The sequence below is a fragment of the Eucalyptus grandis genome, chromosome 8, assembly GCF_016545825.1.
Source record: "Eucalyptus grandis isolate ANBG69807.140 chromosome 8, ASM1654582v1, whole genome shotgun sequence".
Classification (NCBI taxonomy): Eukaryota; Viridiplantae; Streptophyta; class Magnoliopsida; order Myrtales; family Myrtaceae; genus Eucalyptus; species Eucalyptus grandis.
The window spans coordinates 37,683,151-37,706,331 of NC_052619.1; the positions used below are offsets into that span (position 1 = coordinate 37,683,151).

General features: G+C 37.5%; 2 protein-coding genes across 4 annotated transcripts; both read left to right on the forward strand.

Annotated features, from left to right (window-relative positions):
* Window positions 1-489: 489 nt before the first annotated feature.
* Window positions 490-6,944, forward strand: LOC104414323 (UV radiation resistance-associated gene protein). Of its 3 annotated transcripts, none has more exons than XM_010025386.3 (6): window positions 490-949; window positions 1,416-1,622; window positions 2,637-2,814; window positions 5,531-5,685; window positions 5,948-6,175; window positions 6,706-6,944. In XM_010025386.3, exons 1-6 carry the CDS (start codon window positions 743-745, stop codon window positions 6,820-6,822), a joined length of 1,092 nt encoding a protein of 363 aa, XP_010023688.2. In that variant the 5' UTR covers window positions 490-742; the 3' UTR covers window positions 6,823-6,944. The 3 variants fall into 3 exon arrangements, with proteins under 3 accessions (XP_010023688.2, XP_010023689.2, XP_039156664.1); XM_010025387.3 differs by having other exon boundaries at window positions 5,537-5,685; XM_039300730.1 differs by having other exon boundaries at window positions 811-949; window positions 1,394-1,622.
* Window positions 6,945-14,495: 7,551 nt separating this feature from the next.
* Window positions 14,496-19,372, forward strand: LOC104414324 (purple acid phosphatase 15). The gene is given in 8 exon segments (XM_010025391.3): window positions 14,496-15,111; window positions 15,662-15,853; window positions 16,574-16,904; window positions 17,346-17,563; window positions 17,646-17,756; window positions 17,759-17,835; window positions 18,178-18,462; window positions 19,163-19,372. Coding segments are annotated over 8 exon segments (1,698 nt in total). The 5' UTR covers window positions 14,496-14,756; the 3' UTR covers window positions 19,292-19,372.
* The last annotated feature ends 3,809 nt before the right edge of the window (window positions 19,373-23,181 follow it).

Sequence of the window (23,181 nt, forward strand, 5' to 3'; positions counted from 1 at the left end):
GAATTATAATATTGAATATTTTTATATAGGTTAAAAATTAAGATAGAGCCATCAAAGCCTTCAGGTCCATTTATTGAAAATGGATTTAAAATAAATCATTTAAGTTTGAGGACAACATTAAATAATCTTATATAATTAATGGAATGATAATATTGAATATTTTTATATAGGTTAAAAATTAAGTTGAACATTAACAAAAAGTTTAGAAATCATATTAAATAAATCGAAAATTCATGAACCAAATTTCATATCAAATTATAATTGGGATACTGTATTGAATAAATTAAAAATTCAAGCATCACATTATATATCGAGTCAAATTTCAAAAACCAATTGTGCCATTTGCTTATCTTGTGAACGAGTTCCCAAGGGACGTCCATTAAATAAAAAATAAAAAATTCTACGATTTTCAATATACTTATTATTTTAGTGCACCAAAATCATATAAATACTTGAATTTGTGAAAAAGTAAACCGTTGAAACTTCCCACCCGTCATTCTTCCTCTAGCCTTTTGCCCCCAACCGACGGCAAGCCCTGTCCCTCTCTCTCTTTCCCTGATTCCCACTCAACTTTCTTTTCCCGAGAAAGAGAACAAGAAACTTTTCTCGAGAAAATCGGCCAGAAAATGGGCCGCCGGCCGTCCTGACAACCGAGCCCTAATTCGCCGGCGCCGGAGGACGATGAGGTCGACCCATGAAGTGTTCTCGAAACCCCTCATCCAATCTCGATCTCTAGCCGCCGATGGAAGCGAAACCGAATGCCGCCGCCGCCGCCGCCTCCTCCTCCGCCCGAGAGCCCAGGGAGACCGATCCGCCCCCCCGGCCGAAGTTGATCGAGTGGGAAGATTTCGAGCCGGAGCTCGCCCGGCTCGTCAGCCTCTCCTGCGCCCTCGAAGGAGCTAAGGAGAAGAAGCAGGTCCTCCATCGGAAGCTCGAGTCGCTTGTTCAGGTATGGTCTTGATGGGCGATGTCAAGATTGTGAATGGTCTCCTGTCTTTTTTTGGGTTCGCCATCGAGTTTTGAGTGATGGGTTTTGCTTTTCTTGACGATACGACCCGTGTTTGTGGCGAATTTAGCTCAGTTTTGCTCTTCGCATCGATTGAAGTTCGATAGTCTCGGCTTAGCTAGCGGAAAATTGGATTCTTTGTGTTGCATTAGCGGGGATGCGATTATCGAGAGAGCTTTATTACTCGGGTCCTTGGAAAGAAAGGATCGGTGTTCCTTTGTGGAGAAATTTACATGGCATGAAACTTCTAATTTGATTGTATAGGCTGCTTCTGGAGACCTAACTACTTATCTCGACTTGCTTTGTTTGTGTTCATGCCTGTTGTTTGGAAATTGCCGCGTGTGTTGATTTTTGCATCGAGCTTTGATTGAATAGCCCGCGTGCTAGCGGTTGGAAACATATTTGGCAGGTTAAAAATGAGTCTTTGGGAAGATTGAATGAGCTCGAAGAAATGCGGGAAAAAATGGAAGGTAGAAAGCTTGTGATGCAGAACCTGCAATTGCGTACGAAGGTTGTTGTAGAAGACGCTAAGAGGAAAGAGGAAGATCTTGCGGCTGAAGTTAGGTCATTGTTAGTTTCAGGCACAGCTCTCTCGGTTGCCCGGAAACGACTGCAGGTGCCACTTTCTACTGCTATTTTACTATATTCTCTTGTGCTTAAGTATTTTGTTCAGAATTTGTAGGTTAAAAAGATTATAGGCTTTCTTTAGTCTTTATAAAAGGCTTTTTTAGTTGTCCTGATGCTGTACTTCAAAATATGAAGGAAGTGAATTTTACCATTCTTCAAAGCCTCTGCTGGAATATTTTGAAATGCTGGTGTGTCCTCATGAAAGATTATGTAAAGGGCTTTTATATTTTCCATCATCTTGAGTCTAGAGGTTCCCACACTGCGTTTTCATGGTCTAGCTGACTTTGGTGTGTCTTTCATGCCTTTTTGGATATTTATCATATTAGGGGATGGTTTCTGGAATTTCTGTATTGATTTTCTTTGTCGCATCTAAGATCAATCTGCGGCCTGCCTGCATACATCTGAGGACCATACAATATGGCCTTTTCAAATATCTCTCTTATCTCCTATGATTCTTCTTTTCTTTTGAAACATCTTTGGTTTGAACTTATGTATCCAATGTGGTCAAATAGCGCTGCATAGTCTGGCTTCTGTTTTATCTGTACTATCCTGTCTATTTCGGGCTCATGCTTTGCTGCTTTCCAGATATATTTTGATAAAAGTGAAGATTCATTCTCTTCTTCCATCCGTTAGACAGGCTTTATCTAGATTCAGCATTTCTATTATAGTAAGTTTGACTTATCAATATTTATTAAATGAGGAGGTGCATCATAAAAGAATTTTTATGCTGGAAATTTCTTGACCATTACAAAGCCAATGTGTTCTTTGACTAAATGAGAAAAACGGCTGCTGTTAGATTGTAATTGATGAATCAGTCATTGTAGGATTGCTGTTTCACGTTCATTAGCTGGCACCAGGCGTCCTTCATCTTAGTTTAGGCAACGTACATAATATTTTAGTTTCTTCTTGTTTTTCTCTCTTGGTTTTCTCTCCTGTTTATTTAATTGCATACTGTGGGTATATTTCTTTCATCCCGCCAATGTGGTCGGCACTGTTGCTGCAGGAATCAAATAGGATACTTGGGCAAAGGGGTTATGGCAAGCTCAAAAATTTGCAAAAGATGCTAAGAATGAGGCAGCAGTACATGGTATCACAAGTTTCAGTGTTCTATCCTGTTAAAAATTTTGCTGGACAATCACAAGAGCAAGAACTTGAATCGTTTCCAAGTACTACTAAATCAGGTAATAGACAGGACAGTTACGAGATTCCTTTTAATAATTTGGACGTATTTGATTAAAGAAAACTGTGCATTTGGCATTAGTTGTCAATTGTGTGATTGAATCATGAGTTTGTCAATCTCAAGAGTGAAAAGGTTTCTAGTCAAAGCCAAAATTGTAGCCTTAGGATGGTAAGGGACTACAAATTTTCAGGTTAACAATTTTGACTGCTGATTGATTAAGAAGACATGCATAAAGACACGATCCTTTCTTTTTTCTTGGGTAAAGGATAAGTTTGGAATTAGAGCTGCCAAGTTTATTACACAAGTTCTTACTGTTTCAAGGGTAACTCTCATAAGGATGTTCTCTTCTGAGTTCTTATACAATGTATTTACAGAAATTTTCAGATACATACAATCAAAGTTGCTTTGTTTTCATTATTTTATTTTATTTCTCCATGCTCACCTGGATGAGCATTTATTATCCAGGTAAGATTGTGCAATGGATAAGCTTTTCTGGCCTTAAGAGTTCCACTGTTGTAGTGGCCTTTTCTATTTTCACATGATGTGCTATTCTGGCCTTACCGAGCTGGATCTTTATCTTTAAACTAAACTGGCTCAACCTTTTTATAGCTATATCCTGTCAAGGTTTGTTGGGTAGATGGTACCGTTTTTACACTTCTTTGTAGGGGATAATTAAGTGATACTATTGGAACGAAAGCTTGCTGCATAATCACTCCTGCCACAGGCCATTTAGTTTTACAGGTAAACAAGTTGACTGGTTTGCATAAAGGAACAAAAAAGTGATACCATGTTTTCCAATTGCTACCTACAGAGCTTTGGTTTTCTTTGACAACATTACAGAATAAGTTCTTCACGGTTGGTATTTTACTTCTAACCTCTAGAATTACGGATTTAACTTAAAATATTAATCCCTGAGTGGCTCTTGCCAATTTTCATGTAAGAACCTTAATTGCCTTTCCCTTCAAGTGACTATTATCCATCACTGTTCTTTGGTCCAAGCTCATTGCAGATCTTTACTCTTTATCAAGTTTAGTACCCTGGTCCAGATATTCTGGCTGTAATGGTATTTAAGAAAGAGATGGTCTCTTGACCCCAGATAAAAGCATTATAAACTGGAGTGAAGATATTCTTCCCTGTTTTACCTGGAAGCTATTAGTAACAAGTCTATCACAATACTTAAAAGAGGTTATGAAGCAATCGAAAAACCTAATAACCTTATGCCATATAACCCTTGTGTTTTAGTTCACTTCAGATTGCACATGTTTGAAACAGAAAATTGGCCATTTGCAGCTGGAATCTGAATAGCTGAATCAGAGACATGTGCATGTTGATGCAGACCCTTGATTGATTCTGGAGCAGGTCTTCAGATCTTTCTGGGGCAGGCTAAAACTAATCTGAATATCTGATTACAGCAGAAACTTTGAAATGGTGCATATCCAGTCAGAAACCACTTTGTGATGATAGCTCTGGAAAATTGCTCACCAATATGCCTATTATCAAGCCATAAAATGGTTTGTGTTGTTTCTTATATAGGTTATACTGTGATTGTGAAAAAATCTTTTAATCTGCCCAAGTTTCAATTCCTCCAAGCATCAATCACCTACTTGAGCAAATAGACTTACATATGTATCCTGCAATCTGGCTTTATCCACTCTTTTATTCTTCAGCTTCCCATTTTTTTCTTTCCGAGGACAATTTCTGTCCACATGTGATTCTGCTACCATGAGCATCTACCTTGACAGAAAAAAAAGGCTTTATGTATCTGTTCAAGCAATCAAAACACCTACCCTGGTAGGATAAAGATATTACTTCAGTAATTAGCCAAATTTTACAGAACTGAATTCATGAGTTGTAGTCTGCCTGTGTACGAGCTATTGTGTCCAGTTAAAGATTCTGGCAATACTCTCTACTAAAGGGTTCCATTCTTCTTTAGAGAGTTCTGCTGGCACTTAAGGCACAATAAGGTACTTCACACGAAGCTTTCTGTTGAAGTATTATCCCACATTGCTTGCCTTAGGGTCCTAAATGCTCTTTATATTCATGTAGTCTCTCTCCACCTATTAGTTTAAGCTTTTGGGTTAGACTTTCTAACATCGTATCGGAGCCAGTGTTATCCCTTTTTCATGAGTTTGCATGATCAAAATTCCACGGGAATGTGTTTTTAAAATTTCATGTGCTGCTTGTAATCTGGCTTGCACATGAGAGAGGGTGCTGATGTATTATCCCATATTGCTTGACGTAGGGTCTAAATGCTTTTTATATTCATGTGTTTCTCCTTCCACCTATTAACTTAAGCTTTTGGGTTGGACTTTACTTTCCAAGAGAAAAGTAACTGGTGTGACCATTAGGCTAATAGGACTAGGAAACCCACTAAAAACAACTTTCTTTTCTCTGGATTTAATTTAAGATATGACTTGCAATATGATTTGTGGACTCTATCGAACAAATCCAAGATCATCATTGGTCAAGATCATGGTCTTTTAGTGAGTCAATGTGAACTAGGTCTGTTTTAGCACAATCACGATCACATATCTGTTCCATCTGTTTCCAACTTTAGTTTAGATTTAATCTTTCTTTGACTGTGTTTTGTATCCACATCTTAGCAGATGTAGGACTCAAATGTTCCATGATGTTCATGAGCCTAACCTTTGATAACTTGTCCTGTTTCTTCATTTCTAGGCTTGCGTCAGTAGTTTCTGACCTTTAGTTGTATATAGTTTCAGGTAGCTCTGCTGGTTCTAAGCCTGTAAATCTTGAATCCTTGACGATTCTCGGCCTGCAATTGACCATGCTTCCATTTACAAAGATGAGTTTCTTTATGGATAAAAAAGAGGTCCAGAGGTCTGCGACTGCTTTGGCATATGTGGGGCATGTAAGTTCTTTCTTCTGGATCAACCTTATATTGGCACTTCTGTATGCGCGTGTGCCACATGTGAGTGGGTGGTGAAAGAGAGAGTTGGGGATCGGGAGAGTTTGATATGAGAAATATCTTTAAAAAGGAACTTCAGTCACACTTTTCCTTTGTGATTCAGTGTTTTTTGTTGAAAGCAGAATGCAGCTTATGCTGGAGAACTTTTGTTTGCTTTAAATGTTATTTGACTTTGATTTAACTGTTGCCTTTTTTCTAATTGCAGGCCGTTTCTCTCATAGCTTCCTACTTAAAACTTCCTTTGCGTTACCCTTTGCGTTTAGGTGGATCACATTCCTATATAATTGATCATGCCCCTTCTGTAGAAACAATGCCAATTGATTCTTCATCAAGTACTACCCTACCTTCAAACATGAAACCCATAGAGTTTCCACTATTTTTAGAAGGTCAGGATACGACAAGAGCAGCTTATGCTGTATTCCTCTTGAACAAGGTATACTTAATTTGCTCTACCACTGGACTGCTTATCAGAAAAATTACTGTAAATGTAGCATATTTACCATATGGGGTTTTCTGCCATTTACTTGCAGCTGCAAAGCTTTTTGGCTTGCATCCTTACTGAAGATACTCTGAAGCTTGATTTCATGCACTACGCCTTTAAAAATAATGGAGTGTGCTACTGCATCATTATATGTTGACTTTGTGGGTAGATGCTTGTTTTAAGATGGACTGCTATTTCATATCAGCATTTGGACAACTATTTATCATAGCATGTTGTGCACTTTTAATCAAGTCCAAATCTGACAAACTTTCTTCTATGTTCATTATACAATCTAGGTGGCTCTCTACATCGATATTGCCTTGGTTCTTCAGTGTGCTTTGGCACACATTTTGCATTACACATACATGTGATTTGTCATGGACTTGTAGTGGCGTGCTAAAAGATTTGAGATCCAATTGTTGTTATACCTTTTTTCTCTTTGTTCTCCTGCATATTTCTTATATAATCTTCTTGTGCTGTAGGATCTAGAGCAGCTATTGAATTTCATCGGTCTTAAGAGCTTAGGACCACGCTATGTATTAGCTAATCTGAAGGAGCTTCTCAGGACTATTTTGTCTGCAGATTTCATAGATACATGATTACATCTTGTCTAGGTTCTCTGTAAATGGATCATGTGTGATCGAGGTGCATATTTTTGCTTGCACGCCTCACCTTACTGCTTTTTCCCTTTTTTTCTTTTTCTTACAATTGATGAGCTACACCTTGCGGATTTAGTATGGTCTACTAATCTTGGAGCTTTTAGAGGATTGTATAGATTTCTGACAGTTAATTCTTTTGACCTTGAAAGGTTGGTATACGGAATTGTAACTTCAGCAAAAAATGGAAAAAGTCTTTTAGCCCAACGATTCACTTGTGCCAATGTAGATGCATTGTTATCTTATATTTACTCGAGCAATATTTTGTTCATTGCAACTATTGCTATTGCTGTTACCATTTGTCATCGTTAAAAACGAGATCTGAATGTACATGACTTGGGGTTGTGAGAAATCGACTTAACAATGAACTAGAACATGATATATACAATGACCACTTCTCTTCTGATGGGTAAGTGGACTTTTACTAGCTCGAACTTGGAAGTGCAGGAGATACCACTTCATGCTTTCCGGCTACAAGCTCATGTGGCGCACTTACCACAAAACCAGGCATGCCAATTCCTGCGCAGAGCTCTATGAATGTCTCAAGTGACTCTTCCATCAAAATTAGGATCATCTTCAATCCTAGTCTTGACAGTAGACTCAACACTGCATATACAAGCCCGTCTCGAGGTGACAAATTTTTCGCCTTCCGAACATGCTTCCAACTCTTTTCTATCCCTAGCTAAATCATAAGGACAAGCCACCATCACTAAATTACATATTACATTGGGCGAGGACAATTAAAACAGAGCTGAAAACCAATAAGCCAAAACCAGGGCAAAGTAACCCAGATTGATAATTTAATTTGGTGTTAGGTTTAAAATTCGTATTTACTAACTTATCGACATACATATACACACACACTCACGTATGAAAGTGTACTTTCGGGGGCCTAGAATATTATAGAAAAAATCGCGATCATCATCAATTGACTTTTAACTTATGCTTTCAAGAACATTACATAGATTACCCCATTATTTTGATGATTACCATGTTATCAGGTGATAATTCAGTTTACTGTCCTTAAATTGACAAGATTCAGTTCCTGAATATTCACTCTCTACATCCTCATAATCATTTTTCGATCGCCTACTCATGATCTTAATTACGTTACGTGGTTTAGTTCGATTTGTCAGCACTTACACCACGCACGTTTTCCTCTTCATGGTTTCACATGATGTTTGTTCGATGGATCTCATGACTCTTTCCAGTGGTTGTCGAAAACTTTCCTTTTGGTCGACATTGGTAAACACCATACGGCGCTATACTTTCCCCTTTTTAATGCAATTGTGAATTGACTCATCGACAACAGTTTCGAATATAACCAAACAAGAATCATGAATTATGATTTGCATCGTTTTATATCTCGGTTTGGCTTGAGGTTGGTCGAACATTTCATGTGAAAATCATCGGTATTGGTCGAGAATGCATTCCAAATAAAGACCGGACCGTCCGCTGAATGGATCACCCAAAAGCAAGCGTCAAAGAAGAGAGCAATGGACGAAGTGGGCACACTTGTTTTTAAATCTACTTTCTAATGGTCGTGAAGAACGTAGATAACATATTATGCCTGTGGGTCAACGCGAATCGTCAACATCACTTTGATTAGATCAATGCCAGCAAATCCAAAAGTGCATTCGCTTTCTTATCGTCTCACAGGTTGATAAAACTCCGTAATCATTTCAGAATAAATTCAATGTACATTCGTTTTCTTATATTACGTAAATCACTTAGTTTCTTGCCTCTCCCCTCGGATTGCTCTCACCCAGGCCCAATTCGGCTTGCCCTCGCCAGGGCCAGGCACTAGCTAGTGGCTAGTCACCAGCAAAAGGAAGAAAAAGAAAGGAGAAGAGAAAAAAGAAAGAAAGAAAAAGAACATAATAAAAAAAAAAAAATTAAAAAAATTAAAAAATTATTAAAATGATACATGTCGACGCCAGCGGTGTTACATAAGTTAGCTAGTATCTACATTAGCAAAATTCAACTAAAATTAATTGGAATGACTAAATTGACACAAAATCATAAGGTTTAAGACTAAATTGGCACTAATTCAAAAGTTTCAAACAAAATTAGTATAATTAAAATGTTTAAAACTAATTTGACATCAAGTCAAAAGTTTTAGGACTAAATGTACACAATTAAAATGTTTATTTAAATGACAAATACAATATGTTTAAAAATCCCTTGCCATTTAATGACTAAAATATGTTTAAAACTTTTTGGACTTTCTTTTCTCTTGCCATTTAATGACTAAATCCCACCTTATTTGCATAAAAATACAACATTGCCCTTAACAATTCAAGGCTCACCTTATTTCCATCCCTTATTGGCTCCCGACACCTTATTATTACATTGGATTGACTACATTAACCTTTGTGGTCCCACTTTTGATGTAAGATTATTTTTTACCTTTTTTCACCCCCTTATTATTGGCTCCTAATATCTTCTATCACATTGAAATAACTATATTATCCATTACTATTCTCGCTCTTAATTTAATATTAATATTTCTCTTCTTTTTTTCAATTTTATTAAATAAAAAACTTACCCACATCACTTTCACACAACTTTTTTTTTCACCCTCACCGATTCATCCACACCTATTATATTTCAACTTTTTCCTTCATGTTTGTCTTCTTCAAAACTTATTCTCCACTATTATAACCAAAAAGTACTAATAATGTATTGGAGTAAAGAAATGTTAATTTTATCTGCAAATTGTTTACTCTATTTCCATAGATTATCATCATGATAGTGAATTTTTCGACTTCAAATTTTGGTACTCAAAATTGAATATTGTGGTTTATGTTTGCATTATACACAATTTACTCAAAATATTATCCTCTTACTTGTATTTAAATTACTTTTTGAATAATTCTTTCCTAATATAGAAAAAGAAATATAAAAAATATTAACAAAATAGTTATTTTTGCCAGAAAATAATAAATAGATAGCTATCCATCAAATAAATATTTTGAAAAAGAAGGGTACCAATTTTATTCCAAATTGAGAAAGAAAATGAAAAAACCAAAAAATAAAAAATAAAAGCAAGCTTTGCTCTTAAATCAATAGTAGACCCCACATTTAATATTAATAAATATTATTTGAGAGGGGTATGGGTAGTTTGTCTTAGTAAAATTGAAACAAATGAAAAAAAAAAAGGAAAGAAACAATGTTAAATTTAGAGTGAAGTTCGTAAGGGGTAGTATAATCAATTCAATATAAAATGGAGTGTGGAGAGCCAATAAGGAGTTGGAAATAGCGTGAACCTAATTCAATTGCAAAGTGATTGTCTAACTCCTTCTTTCTTCTATCTTTTTAGTGTATTCTTAAATATTCCTATTACGTTTTACATGTCTTATGCAAAAGTATGTTGCTAATGATGAGGAAAAAAAGACAAATTCTTTGATACAATAAAAAAATTAAGTCTTTTTTTTTTTTTCATAATTGCTCTTATATTAATTTATCTATTCTTTATCTCTCTTAACTTTTTTTTTTTGTCAACTTTGTCTCTCTTATTTCAAAAGCTTACTTTCTTGGTCAATTTTTTTTTTTTAGTTTCAATAGTCTAAAATATATATCATGTCTCTTTACTAACTTTATTTAAAAATGTATCCCTTTCCTTACTGTTGGTGAGATATTTATGCACAGATGTAAGATGTTATAGAAATATTTAGGAATACATTAAAAACATCATGTACAATTAATATCTTTTCATAAACACTTTATAAATAATATTAATTTTTGTTAATTCAAAATAATGAGATTTCACTGGCATTTCAAAAATTATTTTATTTTATGCAATGTTATGATTTAATTAAATTTCATTTTTAAAGTTTCACGTTGAAGAATGTAATTGTGATTTTAAATTGGAAAATCTTTTAAGAAGGGTTTTCTTTTTCTCCTTCAATTGATCATCCCACTATATGTATATGAATATGAGAGAAGATTGATAAAAAGGGATTTGACTGTGGTATGTACAACAAAAGTGAAAATTTATAAACAAATGATTGCGTTAAGAAATTGTTTACGTCAAATCTTTTCTAAATTCTACTTGACAATTTATCCACAAATCCACTCCACAACGTAGAAAAGTTTTAGGTTTCTTGAAAATTTCTGTTTTCGATAAAATTAACTTTTGTGGAAGTAAAATCTAACAATAATAATAATAATAATAATAATAATAATAATAATAATAATAATAATAAAAAAAAAAAAAATAATAGTGCCTATAACATACATGAGAATCTTGTCTTTTTGACAACCAGATCCTACATAGGGATAGATATACTAAATAAAAAAGGAAAGTAAATTAATTTAGGGTCATCAGTTTAATTGTAATTGAATAATTGAGGGAAATTCTATTTTCTTAGCAAAAAGCAAGTAAACTTAGGCTCCGTTCGTTTCACGGAAAATGAACTAGTCAAGAAAAATGTTTTCCTTTATTAGAAAAAATAACATTTAAAAGTGAGGAAAATGTCTTCCATTTTTGAAAGTGAAAACATTTTCCATAACTTCTTCCACCTTACTTCTTTTCACCAAATACATTTTCGTTTTTATTTTTATGCTTTATTTTTTTTTCTTTTTTTTTAAAAACCAAGTTTTTAATTTTCTTTTATTTTATTTTCTTTCATTTTCATCTTCTTCTTGGCATTGGCAGGTCGCCGCCCAGGATGGCGGCCGCCGACAGCCACAAGCCAACTCAAGCCTTGCCCCAAGCTAGTGAGGCTCCGCCTCTTTGATCTAGCAAAGCTAAGCTTGCCTCGAGCTCGCCGAGAGGTTCATCGGGCTCTCCGGGCTGCGAGCTCGCCGGATTTGGTAGTGGAACTTGGGCTCTTAATCCAAGCAAGCCCGGCGAGCCCAAGCTTTGCCGCCAAATCTAGCAAGCTCGCGGCTCGCCCGGATCGGCCAAGCCTCGAGCTCATTTGGATCTAGCAACCACTTCTGGTCGGCCTCGGTCGGGCCCGGCCATCGTCAAGCATGCGGCGGCAAAGGAAGGAGGAGGAAGAAAAGGAGGAAAAGAAAAAGGAAAAAAGAAAAAGAAAAAATAATAAATAATAAAATTTCGATTTTTAAAATACAAATAATTAAAAATTTATTTAAAAATATAAAAATAAAACTAAGTTTTTGGTCAATTAAAAATATTAAATTTAAATTTTTTATATTTTTCTCAAACAATTAAATTAACTAACGAATTGTGAAAAATATTTTTTATTTAAAGTTCAGGTTCTAGTCCAACACTGAAAAAATAGTCATTTTTTAAAAAAATGATTTCTTAAAAAATATTTTTCGAAAACGTGATGTTGGAAATAACCCTATAAAATATTTCGCACCTTGAAGCGAAATTAATCGAAGTCAGAATGTAAAAAAGTCCAAAGAGTAGCAACCAGACAACTTCCTTGCCCTCCTCGTTTCCGATTCCTCTCTCTCTCTCTCCCTAATCTAAGTCAGAATGTGAAGTCCAAAAGTAGCAACCAGACAACTTCCGATTTCTCTCTTTCTCTCTCTCTCCTAATCAAAGTCAGAATGTAAAGTCCAAAAAGTAGCAACCATCGACAAAAATGGTAATGCTGGCTTCTTCAACCTTTTTGCATTTGGCGTTTTCTGGCCAAGCACCAACTACGCCCCTCTTCTTTATCTTTTTTCTGCACGACGACAATAATCTCGTGACGGGCTTTCTCACGTGATAAAAGCCACTCTTTCTCCCTCCCTATCCAACCGCAAAACTAACCCATCATCATAATGATTTTCGACCCCCTAACTCATTATCTTAATTATTATTTGTATGTGTTTTTGGGTGTCGGGGGGATTACCCAACAAATCATAAGCCTATTGCATTTTACAAATTCAGTCATGAACCGTCTAATTTTGTTAATTGAGTTTTAAACATTTTTTATGTTTTGCCAATCAATTTCATCCAGCCAATTTTAATGAGAAATTACTATGTGGATGCTCGTCATTATACGTGGCATGATCGGTAGTGATGTTAATAATTTTTATTAATATTTTAATTTTTTTCTTATTAATTTATTCTTCTTTTTTTTTTGCTTATGGTGATTGTGATTTCGCCAAACCAAACCAAAATGAACCTCTAAAAATAATAAATATTAAAATATTATTAAAAAATATCTACTTTAGTGCCGGTCATACCATACAAGATAGCCAACATCCATGTTAGCAATTCTTTTGAAAAATTGGCCGAGATGGATTCATTTAACAAAACATAAAAATGTTAAGGATTTAACGAAATTAAAAGGTTTAGAACTGCATTGGTAAAAAGTTTAGAATTTTTTGGACAATATTCCTCATTTGGGTGGTTTGGTTTGATTTGTCAAGGGCTTGTACAATGCTTATTTTCCTCTTCATGATTTTGTATGATGTTTTTTTAAAAAAAAAAAATAGAATTTAATAATTCTTGTTAATTACGTATCAACTCATCGTGACCACCTTTGAACGGAACGAAACAAGAATGATCAAATTCGATTTGCATCGCATTATTTGTCGACCCGGCTTGAGGTGGATCGAACATTTCCGTGTGGAACTCATCCACGTCGGCCGAGAAATGCGTTCCAAATCGAGTCGTGGAATCCGTCGGAACGCATCACCCGGAAGACGGCGTCAAAGAAGTTGGCTAACCCAAACCAATACGATCAAATCCAAAAGTACATTCGCTTTCCAATCATTCCCTATATTACTTAAATCGCCAAGTTTTCTATTTTCAATCCAAATCAAACGAATTTTGAATTGTATTTATGGACTTATGCTGTCCATACCCGATTTATTGTATTGATAGATAAGTCTCGCACAACCTTAAATTAAAATGATACATTTAAAAGTCGATGCGAATGTGGGCGAGTCGTGACCAATGATGGCAATATCATGCTGCTGCTATGTCTGAGTGGACCCGCCTTCAATGGTATATAGGCTAGGGAGGAGATGTGGGTCCAAATGTCTTTAATTCCATGTTGCCCTGGACCTTAGCTTGCGTACTAGTAAATTTTTTTGTTTTTTTGTCAAAGTGCAAGTGGATCCGTCTCGTGCTATCTTAAACTTAGAACCACGTCTTGCTCTTATCTTCTAGAAAGCTTGAAGCATCGACCATTTGACAATCATAACATATTTGATTTCAAAATTTCGTACTCTAGAAAACCATCTCGTTGTTTCTATTTCTAGATCTCTTTCTTTCTAGCCTTCTCTCCATTCTTCCATTTCTAAGGTTTCTTTGAATTTTATGGTAACAATGGATAATGATGTTCTACCTAAATAACAAACACAAGTAATAAATAAGAGAATACTAAAAATTCAAATCATAGAATCTGTCGATTCTGACACAAGCTACTTATCCGATTGTATAGAATCATTTTGCCATACCAAACTAATATCAATTCTATCCATTTCATGAAAAAAATTATAATAAATTAACCAACCAGCAAACTACTTGTTACATATAACAATCTTATATTTGCATCCAATCATATAAATGTGTATCAACCGACTTAATCTTAATTTTAAAGTGCAGAAAAAATAGTTCACACGTTCGAAGCTGCGTTAATCACAACGTGAAAGAATCCGAAACTAACTACCAGACAACTTCCTCGTCCTCGTCTTCCTCGACTCCGATTTCTCTCTCTCTCTCTCTCTCTCTCTCTCTATCTCTCTCTCTGCATCGAGCAAGTCAAACTCACGAGCTAGCGGCAATGGCGGTGACAGCTTCTTCGTCGACCTTTCGCATTTGGCGGCTTCTGGCGCAGTACCCACCACGCCCGCTCCCCTGCTTTTTCCGCATGGCCGCGACGGCGAACGCGTGATGCGCTTTCACATGGGAAACCGCTAGCCTGTCCCTCCATATCCAACCGCATACTTAATTAAACTCCTCGATGCTGCCACCGTCGTTGCCGTCGTCCGTCCGTCCGTCCGTCTCTCTCTCTCTCGACGCGCGAGAAATGGCGGCAATGCGGGCGGCGCCACCGCCGTCGGGTGCTTCGCTCGCCCTGCTCTGCTTCTTCTTGCTCTGCCCCCCCGGGACGCTGCTCGCCGGAGGCATCCCGACGACTCTCGAGGGGCCGTTCCCGCCGGTGACGGTGCCCCTCGACAAGAGCTTCCGTGGGAACGCCGTCGATTTGCCGGACACCGACCGCCGGGTCCAGAGGACGGTCTCCGACTTCGAGCCGGAGCAAATCTCCGTCTCCCTTTCCTCGAGCCACGACTCCGTCTGGATTTCTTGGATCACAGGTCCGTTCGCCTCTGCCTGTGCTTTGTCCATTGTTGCCAAATTCGCTCCGACTTCTGATAACATCCATCCGTTTGTCTGTTGGGTTTTGTTCATTGGATTGTGTTCAGTGTGAGGAGGAAACTGATGTGTAAGGGAGATTAAATGGAGCTTGACTTTTAGACTTGGATGAGACAAATTTGACTTGGCCATGAAAAATCGGATATTTATGTGACATTTAGTCATGTTTAGGTGGGGGTAGTGTGAGTGATTAGTGTTTTCTGTTCTTAGATAAAGGCGGTGTTGGTGGGTCGGAGTTGGATTTATTCTAGTGAGCAATGCTGTGTGTTTCGATTTGATTGGACTTTGAAATTGCAAGCTCATAAAATGGACTACTCCTCTGTTCTTGAGGCGAAGATTGTACATATAACGTGGAGCATGGAATCGATTCTGACTGTAATTTGTTCAATGGTTGGGTAGAGATTCTGATACAGTGCTAAGGAGCAGTACAATGGTTGTGATTGTTACTTACTTGGTTGTGTCTGCGATCGATGTTTCTCAAAATGTTTGCAGGAGAGTACCAGATAGGTGATGACATCACCCCGTTGGATCCGAACAGTGTCGGGAGTGTTGTTTACTATGGGGGCTCCGGATCTGGACGGAGTCATCGGGCAACCGGTTATTCGCTCATTTACAACCAACTTTATCCCTTCGAAGGCCTAGAGAACTACACTTCTGGCATTATACACCATGTTCGTCTCAAAGGTATTGTATGCATCATTTTTCTTGCATCAATGATGTTTTCAAGCTCTAGAGTCGAAGCATTTATAGCATTTGTGAGAATTATCTTGCTCTGCCCTTTCTTTTGTTCTCTTTTTTTGCTGAAAGTTGGTGGTAAGGCTACTGACAAAAATCAATCTGATTAACTATGGTGAAGGAGAGAGATTTCCCACTGCCGAGCTAGTGTGAACTTTGTACTTTCACAACCTGTAACAAAAGCTTTGTTCAACTATCTGCTGTCAGAGCAGTAACGTTGCACTGTATTTTCTGAACCTCCTTATGCATAGCTTATTTAATTGTTTCTTACGGCAATAGGTCATAAAGAAAGTAAAGTGCCAAATTAAAATTTCTCACTCATCTATTATTGGCATCTGTGCGCTGGTTATCCTAGTCATCCCAAGTTTTAGGCTCCCTTTTCAATTAGTCAAATGTGAAGCTCCACTTGATTTTGCAGTTCGATTTCTTCTGTCAAATTCTTGATTTTCTCGAGCTCGGAAGTTCATCTGAAAATGAAAATGTGAGGAAAATCTCTCAAGAAATTTCCTGATTGTCTCACAGTTAGTAATCTTAACATCATTTTCTGAAATGTGCAGCTTGTTTTTGGCACTATACTGTCACCGATTTTTGCAATTCTGAATTTCAAGGGATTTTGATTGCTGATATTTTCCACTTTGACATCACTTATTGATTTTGGTTTATCTTCAGGGTTGAAGCCCAGCACGTTATACTCTTACCAATGTGGAGATCCTTCAATAGCAGTGAGCGAAGTTTATTATTTTACGACTATGCCTGTCACTGGCCCAAGTAGTTACCCCAGCAGAGTGGCAGTGGTTGGTGACTTGGGTCTTACGTACAATACCACTTCCACAGTCGACCACATGCTGAGTAATCATCCTGATCTGGTTCTTTTGGTCGGGGATGTGTGTTATGCTAACTTGTATCTCACGAATGGAACTGGGGCCGATTGCTACTCCTGTTCATTTCCACAAACTCCTATTCACGAAACCTACCAGCCACGATGGGATTACTGGGGAAGGTTGACATACTGCTTTGTTCTTTCTAGATGGAAATTAATGAGTCGCTTTTCTTCAGTCTTGACTAGCACAGCTAAGTCACTAACTAATTGGCTGTGATGAGTTCTGTTCATTTCGAATCTCATGAAAAGTAGAAATACCGTTGTATCAGCATTTAGGGTGCCTCATTCTCACTTATCTGAAATGGAAATAGAGCCAACTGATCTTGATGGTGTTTCAAATCTACTCATCTGAGAGTGCAGTGAAAGGAATCTCCTACATTAGTACTATATTGCTATGTTGTGCGTGGGGTTCTCTTAATAGTTCATGTGGATACTTCTGAAAGTTGTGTATTTGGCATCAAGCATTGTGTTCCTGATGAAGCATTTAATTTTCTTTGTATGCTGGCTTTCACTTACTCATTGGAGTCTAATATAGCATGAATTTTTTTTTCCTCATTTCAGGTATATGCAGCCTCTAGTGTCTAAAGTTCCCATCATGGTCATAGAAGGGAATCACGAGATTGAAGAACAGGCTGAGAATCAGACTTTTGTTGCTTATAGTTCTCGATTTGCATTTCCATCTAAAGAAAGTGGATCGTCGTCTACGTTTTACTATTCCTTCAATGCAGGCGGCATACACTTTTTAATGCTCGGTGCCTATATATCTTATGATAAATCATGTGAGCATCTTCCTTTTGTTTTCCCCTCAAATAGTAGGATCTTCTGAAGCATCTGTCTGACACTTTTATGCTTTCGCATCAGCGGATCAGTACAGATGGTTAGAGAAAGACCTAGCTAAGGTCAACAGAGAAGTCACACCATGGTTGGTGGCTACATGGCACCCTCCTTGGTACAGCACTTACACGGCCCATTACAGGAGGCAGAGTGCATGAGGGTTGCAATGGAGGATTTGTTGTACAGTTACGGGGTCGATGTTGTCTTTAATGGACATGTAAGTCACCATTCCCTATCATCTATCTTTAATTTGCTGCACCAGCGATGGGTCCACTGTTTCTGTTTTCCAACTTGGAATAGAGGGTGCAAATGTTCTTAGTCCTTTTTGTCTTATATATCCATCTTATGGGTTATACGAGGCAGATCGATTCATAATCTGGTTCTGAGCACTAGCTGCATCTCAGCAATATGACATGCTCAAACATTTATGACATGGGCGTATGACATTCTTATATGAGTCTTTTGCAATGTGTCCTTATCTTTGTGATCGAGGAGGCCCTCTTCTTTTGTTTGACGTGATCAACACTTGACATGAATCTGTATCGGAAATAATCAACAGGTTCATGCCTATGAGAGGTCAAATAGAGTGTACAACTACACTCTGGATCCCTGTGGCCCTGTTCACATCACTGTCGGAGATGGTGGTAACCGAGAGAAGATGGCAATTACACATGCAGATGAACCTGGAAACTGTCCAGACCCAAGTACCACCCCCGATACGTACATGGGTGGTTTCTGTGCATTTAATTTCACATCAGGCCCCGCTGAAGGCAACTTCTGTTGGGACAGGCAACCGGAATACAGTGCTTACAGAGAAAGCAGCTTCGGGCATGGCATTTTTGAGGTACCTAACAATCCCTTAGGTACTTTACATGACTGTATCAACATGTATACACCAAATGCACTACATAATTTTGTTAAGATTTATGAAGGCCATGCATTGTTTTGGCTGTATATAAACAGTAGAGTAAGAAAGCACCGCACAACTTTAACATGTGAAACTCTCAACTAAAAACTCATGACTGCCATGATTACTCCACACGCTAAGATGCTCAATGCGTGATCTTTATGACCTGCCGCTGCTTGTGGGGTAAATGCGCAACTTCAATGGGCATCTGCGGTGATCTGCAGATGGTCCGTGCATTTTGCAAAGCATGATTAAGGGTTGCTTCTCCTGGTGAAACCTGTGTTTGGGATCAAGTCAGCCGGAGCTTGTTTGCCTAATAACTGCTGAATGGATCAGGCACAGTTTATGCCACACCATCACTTAGGAAGATTTGGTCATGACCTTAATCCTAAGTTTGCAATGCATGGAGGCGTAAAATGGATGACAACGTTGAATTTCCCTCCAATATTTGCAAAAAGAATTAAAAATTTGCACGTCATCTCTCACCAGTCTCTCTTTCCTTAAACAATGCGTAAGAGTTAGCGCATTCCATCTCACTTATTTCACCCTCACGTATAGTGCTAGAAGAGTTTATACACTGGGAAAGCAACAATATTTAGGGAGATCATGACGGCCACTGTCTTCTACCCTCGTGCAGGTGAAGAATGAGACTCATGCTCTGTGGACATGGCATCGGAATCAGGACTTGTACAAGTATGCAGGCGATGTCATCTACATCGTTAGGCAACCTGATAAGTGCCCAATCAAGGGAAAGAGGAACTTCTGATCAAGTGCACAAAGACCAGATAGTTCACAAAACAGAGCAATTTTTGAAAAAGAGAATTTGACAGTCGTCACTTTTCTACAATTGAAACAGGGAACTATCACTGTTTTCGACAGGAAGCTGATTATTTGAATGTGAGCAAGAGGATGTATTCATCTTCTTCAGTTGTAAATGCGGTCTGCGTGAAGACACTGGTGTCCTTGATGTAAGTCGTACAAAGAATGTTCGTACCAAATTGAAATCATTTTCTGAATGTCGCTCTTGACGTTACAATTAAGAGAAAAAACAAAATTGAAGGAGGGAACCTACAAGCATTTACTGGCTATTGAAATATATTCACTAGAAAATTCAACATCGGGTGTTTCTTTCCTCTTGTCCTCCCGACATGTGCCCTGGCTTTTTCTTCTTTTGCTTAAACAAAAATAGATATGACCGAACTCAACTGGCCGAGTTCATGACATTAATCATCTAAAACATGACCTTAACCAGCTCAGAAGTGAACAAAATGAGAGACAGAGTCGTCATTTCCTCATTACCATTGAGAAAATACATCTTCAGGCTACAAATTAAGCCTGAAAGATATGATATAAAAATTCAGTGAAAATTTTCCCAAAAATAATTTCACCAGTACACCTTTTGCAGCTCATAACATCTCAAAGTAAAAAACGGTAGCTATGTAATTCAGGGTAAATGACAACCCTGTTGTTCACTCAGCCTATATATTCTCTCTCTGCCTTCTTTCTTGTATCTCCCTCCAAAAAGGCCCACATGCTCTTGAGGGACAAAGAATCAAGAAAAGCATATCAAAATAAAAATGAAGATTGAATTCAAATTACTGTAAATGTAGCATGTTCTGCCCTTTACTTGCAGCTGCAAAGCTTTTTGGCTTGCATCCTTACTGAAGATACTCTGAAGCTTGATTTCATGCACTACGCATTTGAAAAATAATGGAGTGTGCTGATGCATCATTATATGTTGACTTTGTGGGTAGATGCTCGTTTTAAGATGGACTGCTATTTTATATCAGCATTTGGACAACTATTTATCATAGCATGTTGTGCACTTTTAATCAAGTCCAAATCTGACAAACTTTCTTCTATGTTCATTATACAATCTAGGTGGCTCTCTACATCGATATTGCCTCGGTTCTTCAGTGTGCTTTGCCACACATTTTGCATTACACATACATGTGATTTGCCATGGACTTGTAGTGGCGTGTTAAAAGATTTGAGATCCAATTGTTGTTATACCTTTTTCTCTTTGTTCTTCTGCATATTTCTTATATAATCTTCTTGTTCTGTAGGATCTAGAGCAGCTATTGAATTTCATCGGTCTTAAGAGCTTAGGACCACGCTATGTTTTAGCTAATCTGAAGGAGCTTCTCAGGACTATTTTGTCTGCAGATTTCATAGATACATGATTACATCTTGTCTAGGTTCTCTGTAAATGGATCATGTGTGATCGAGGTGCATATTTTTGCTTGCACGCCTCACCTTACTGCTCTTTCCCTTATTTTCTTGCACGCCTCACCTTACTGCTTTTTCCCTTTTTTTCTTTGGCTTACAATTGATGAGCTTACACCTTGCGGATTTAGTATGGTCTACTAATCATGGAGCTTTAAGAGGATTGTATAGATTTCTGACGGTTAATTCTTTTGACCTTGAAAGGTTGGTATACGGAATTGTAACTTCAGCAAAAATGGAAAAAGTCTTTTAACCCAACGATTCAGTTGTGCCAATGTAGATGCATTGTTATCTTATATTTACTCGAGCAATATTTTGTTCATTGCAACTATTGCTATTGCTGTTACCATTTGTCATCGTTTTAACGAGATCTGAATGTACATGACGTGGGGTTTTGAGAAATCGACTTAGTTGCATTTGATCCTTTTAGCCTTAACAATGAACTAGAACATGATATATACAATGACCACTTCTCTTCTGATGGGTAAGTGGACTTTCATTAGCTCGAACTTGGAAGTGCGGGAGATTACCACTTCATGCTTTCCGGCTACAAGCTCATGTGGCACACTTACCACAACACCGGGCATGTCAATTCCTGCGCAGAGCTCTATGAATGTCTCAAGTGACTCTTCCATCAAAATTAGGATCATCTTCAATACTACTCTTGACAGTAGACTCAACACTTTATAATATGCAAGCCCGCATCGAGGTGACAAATTTTTCGCCTTCCGAACATGCTTCCAACTCTTTTCTATCCCTAGCTAAATCATAAGGACAAGCCACCATCACTAGATTACATATTGCATTGGGCGAGGACGGTTAAAACAGAGCTGAAAACCAATAAGCCAAAACCGGGGCGAAGTAACCCAAATTGATAATTTAATTTGGTGTTAGGTTGAAAATTCGTATTTACTAACTTATCGACATACATATGCACACACACACACAACGTATTAAAGTGTATTTTCAGGGCCTAGAATATTATAGAAAAAATCGCTATCCTCATCAATTGACTTTTAACTTATGCTTTCAAGAACATTACATAGATTACCATCTATTATTTTGATGATTACCATGTTATCAGGTGATAATTCAGTTTATTTTCCTTAAATTGAGAAGATTCAGTTCCTGAATATTCACTTTCTGCATCCTCATAATCATTTTTTGATCGCCTACTCATGATCTTAATTACGTTACGTGGTTTAGTTCGATTTGGCAGCACTTAAACCACACATGTTCTCCTGTTCATGGTTTCACATTATGTTTGTTCGATGGATCTCATGACTCTTTCCAGTGGTTGTCGAAAACTTTCCTTTTGTTCGACATTGGTAAACACCATACGGCGCTGTACTTACGTTAAAGCCCCCACTTTTTAATACAATTGTGAATTGACTCATCGACAACAGTTTCAAATATAACCAAACAAGAATCGGGAATTATGACTTGCATCATATTATATTTCAGTTTGGCTCGAGGTTGGTCGAACATTTTCATGTGAAATCATCGATATTGGTCGATAATGCATTCCAAATAAAGACCGCACCGCTCGCTGAATGGATCACCCAGAAGAATGCGTCAAAGATGAGAGCAATGGACGAAGTGGGCACACTTGTTTTTAAATCTACTTTCTAATGGTCGTGAAGAACGTAGATAACATGTTATGCCTGTGGATCAACGCGAATCGTCAACATCACTTTGATTAGATCAATGCCAGCAAATCCAAAAGTGCATTCGCTTTCTTATCGTCTCACAGGTTGATAAAACTCCGTAATCATTTCAGAACAAATTAAATGTACATTCGTTTTCTTATATTACGTAAATCACTTAGTTTCTTGCCTCGCCCCTTGGATTGCTCTCACCCAGGCCAAATTCGGCTTGCCCTCGCTAGGGCCAGGCACTAGCTAGTGGCTAGTCACCAGCAAAAGGAAGAAAAATAAAGGAGAGGGAAAAAAAGAAGGGTTAATACGAAAAACTCCAAACTGGTACACTTGTGACAAATTTACCTCAAACTATTTTTTTTACCATGAAAAACCCCAAACCAATACACTTGTGGCAAATTTACCCAGACTGACCATAAAAAACCCTAAATTGGTTGTCATTTACCCCAAACTAATTTATTTAACCGCAAAAAACCCTAAATTGGTAAATTTGTGACAAATATACACTATGCTAAATTGGATTAATAGCACAAAAATTGTAAATTGTAACAAACAGAACGTAAAATCGTAAATTAGTATACCAGTCAACTGTCATGTAAATTAATTTAATAGTAAAATTTAACGAAAACTAATAGAGGGGTAATTTGTCACAAGTGTACTAGTTTAGGATAAATTTGTCAAAAAGTATACAAGTTTGGGGTTTTTGGTGGTAAAAAAAATAGTTTGAGGTAAATTGTCACAGGTGTACCAGTTTAGGGTTTTTCAAAGTATT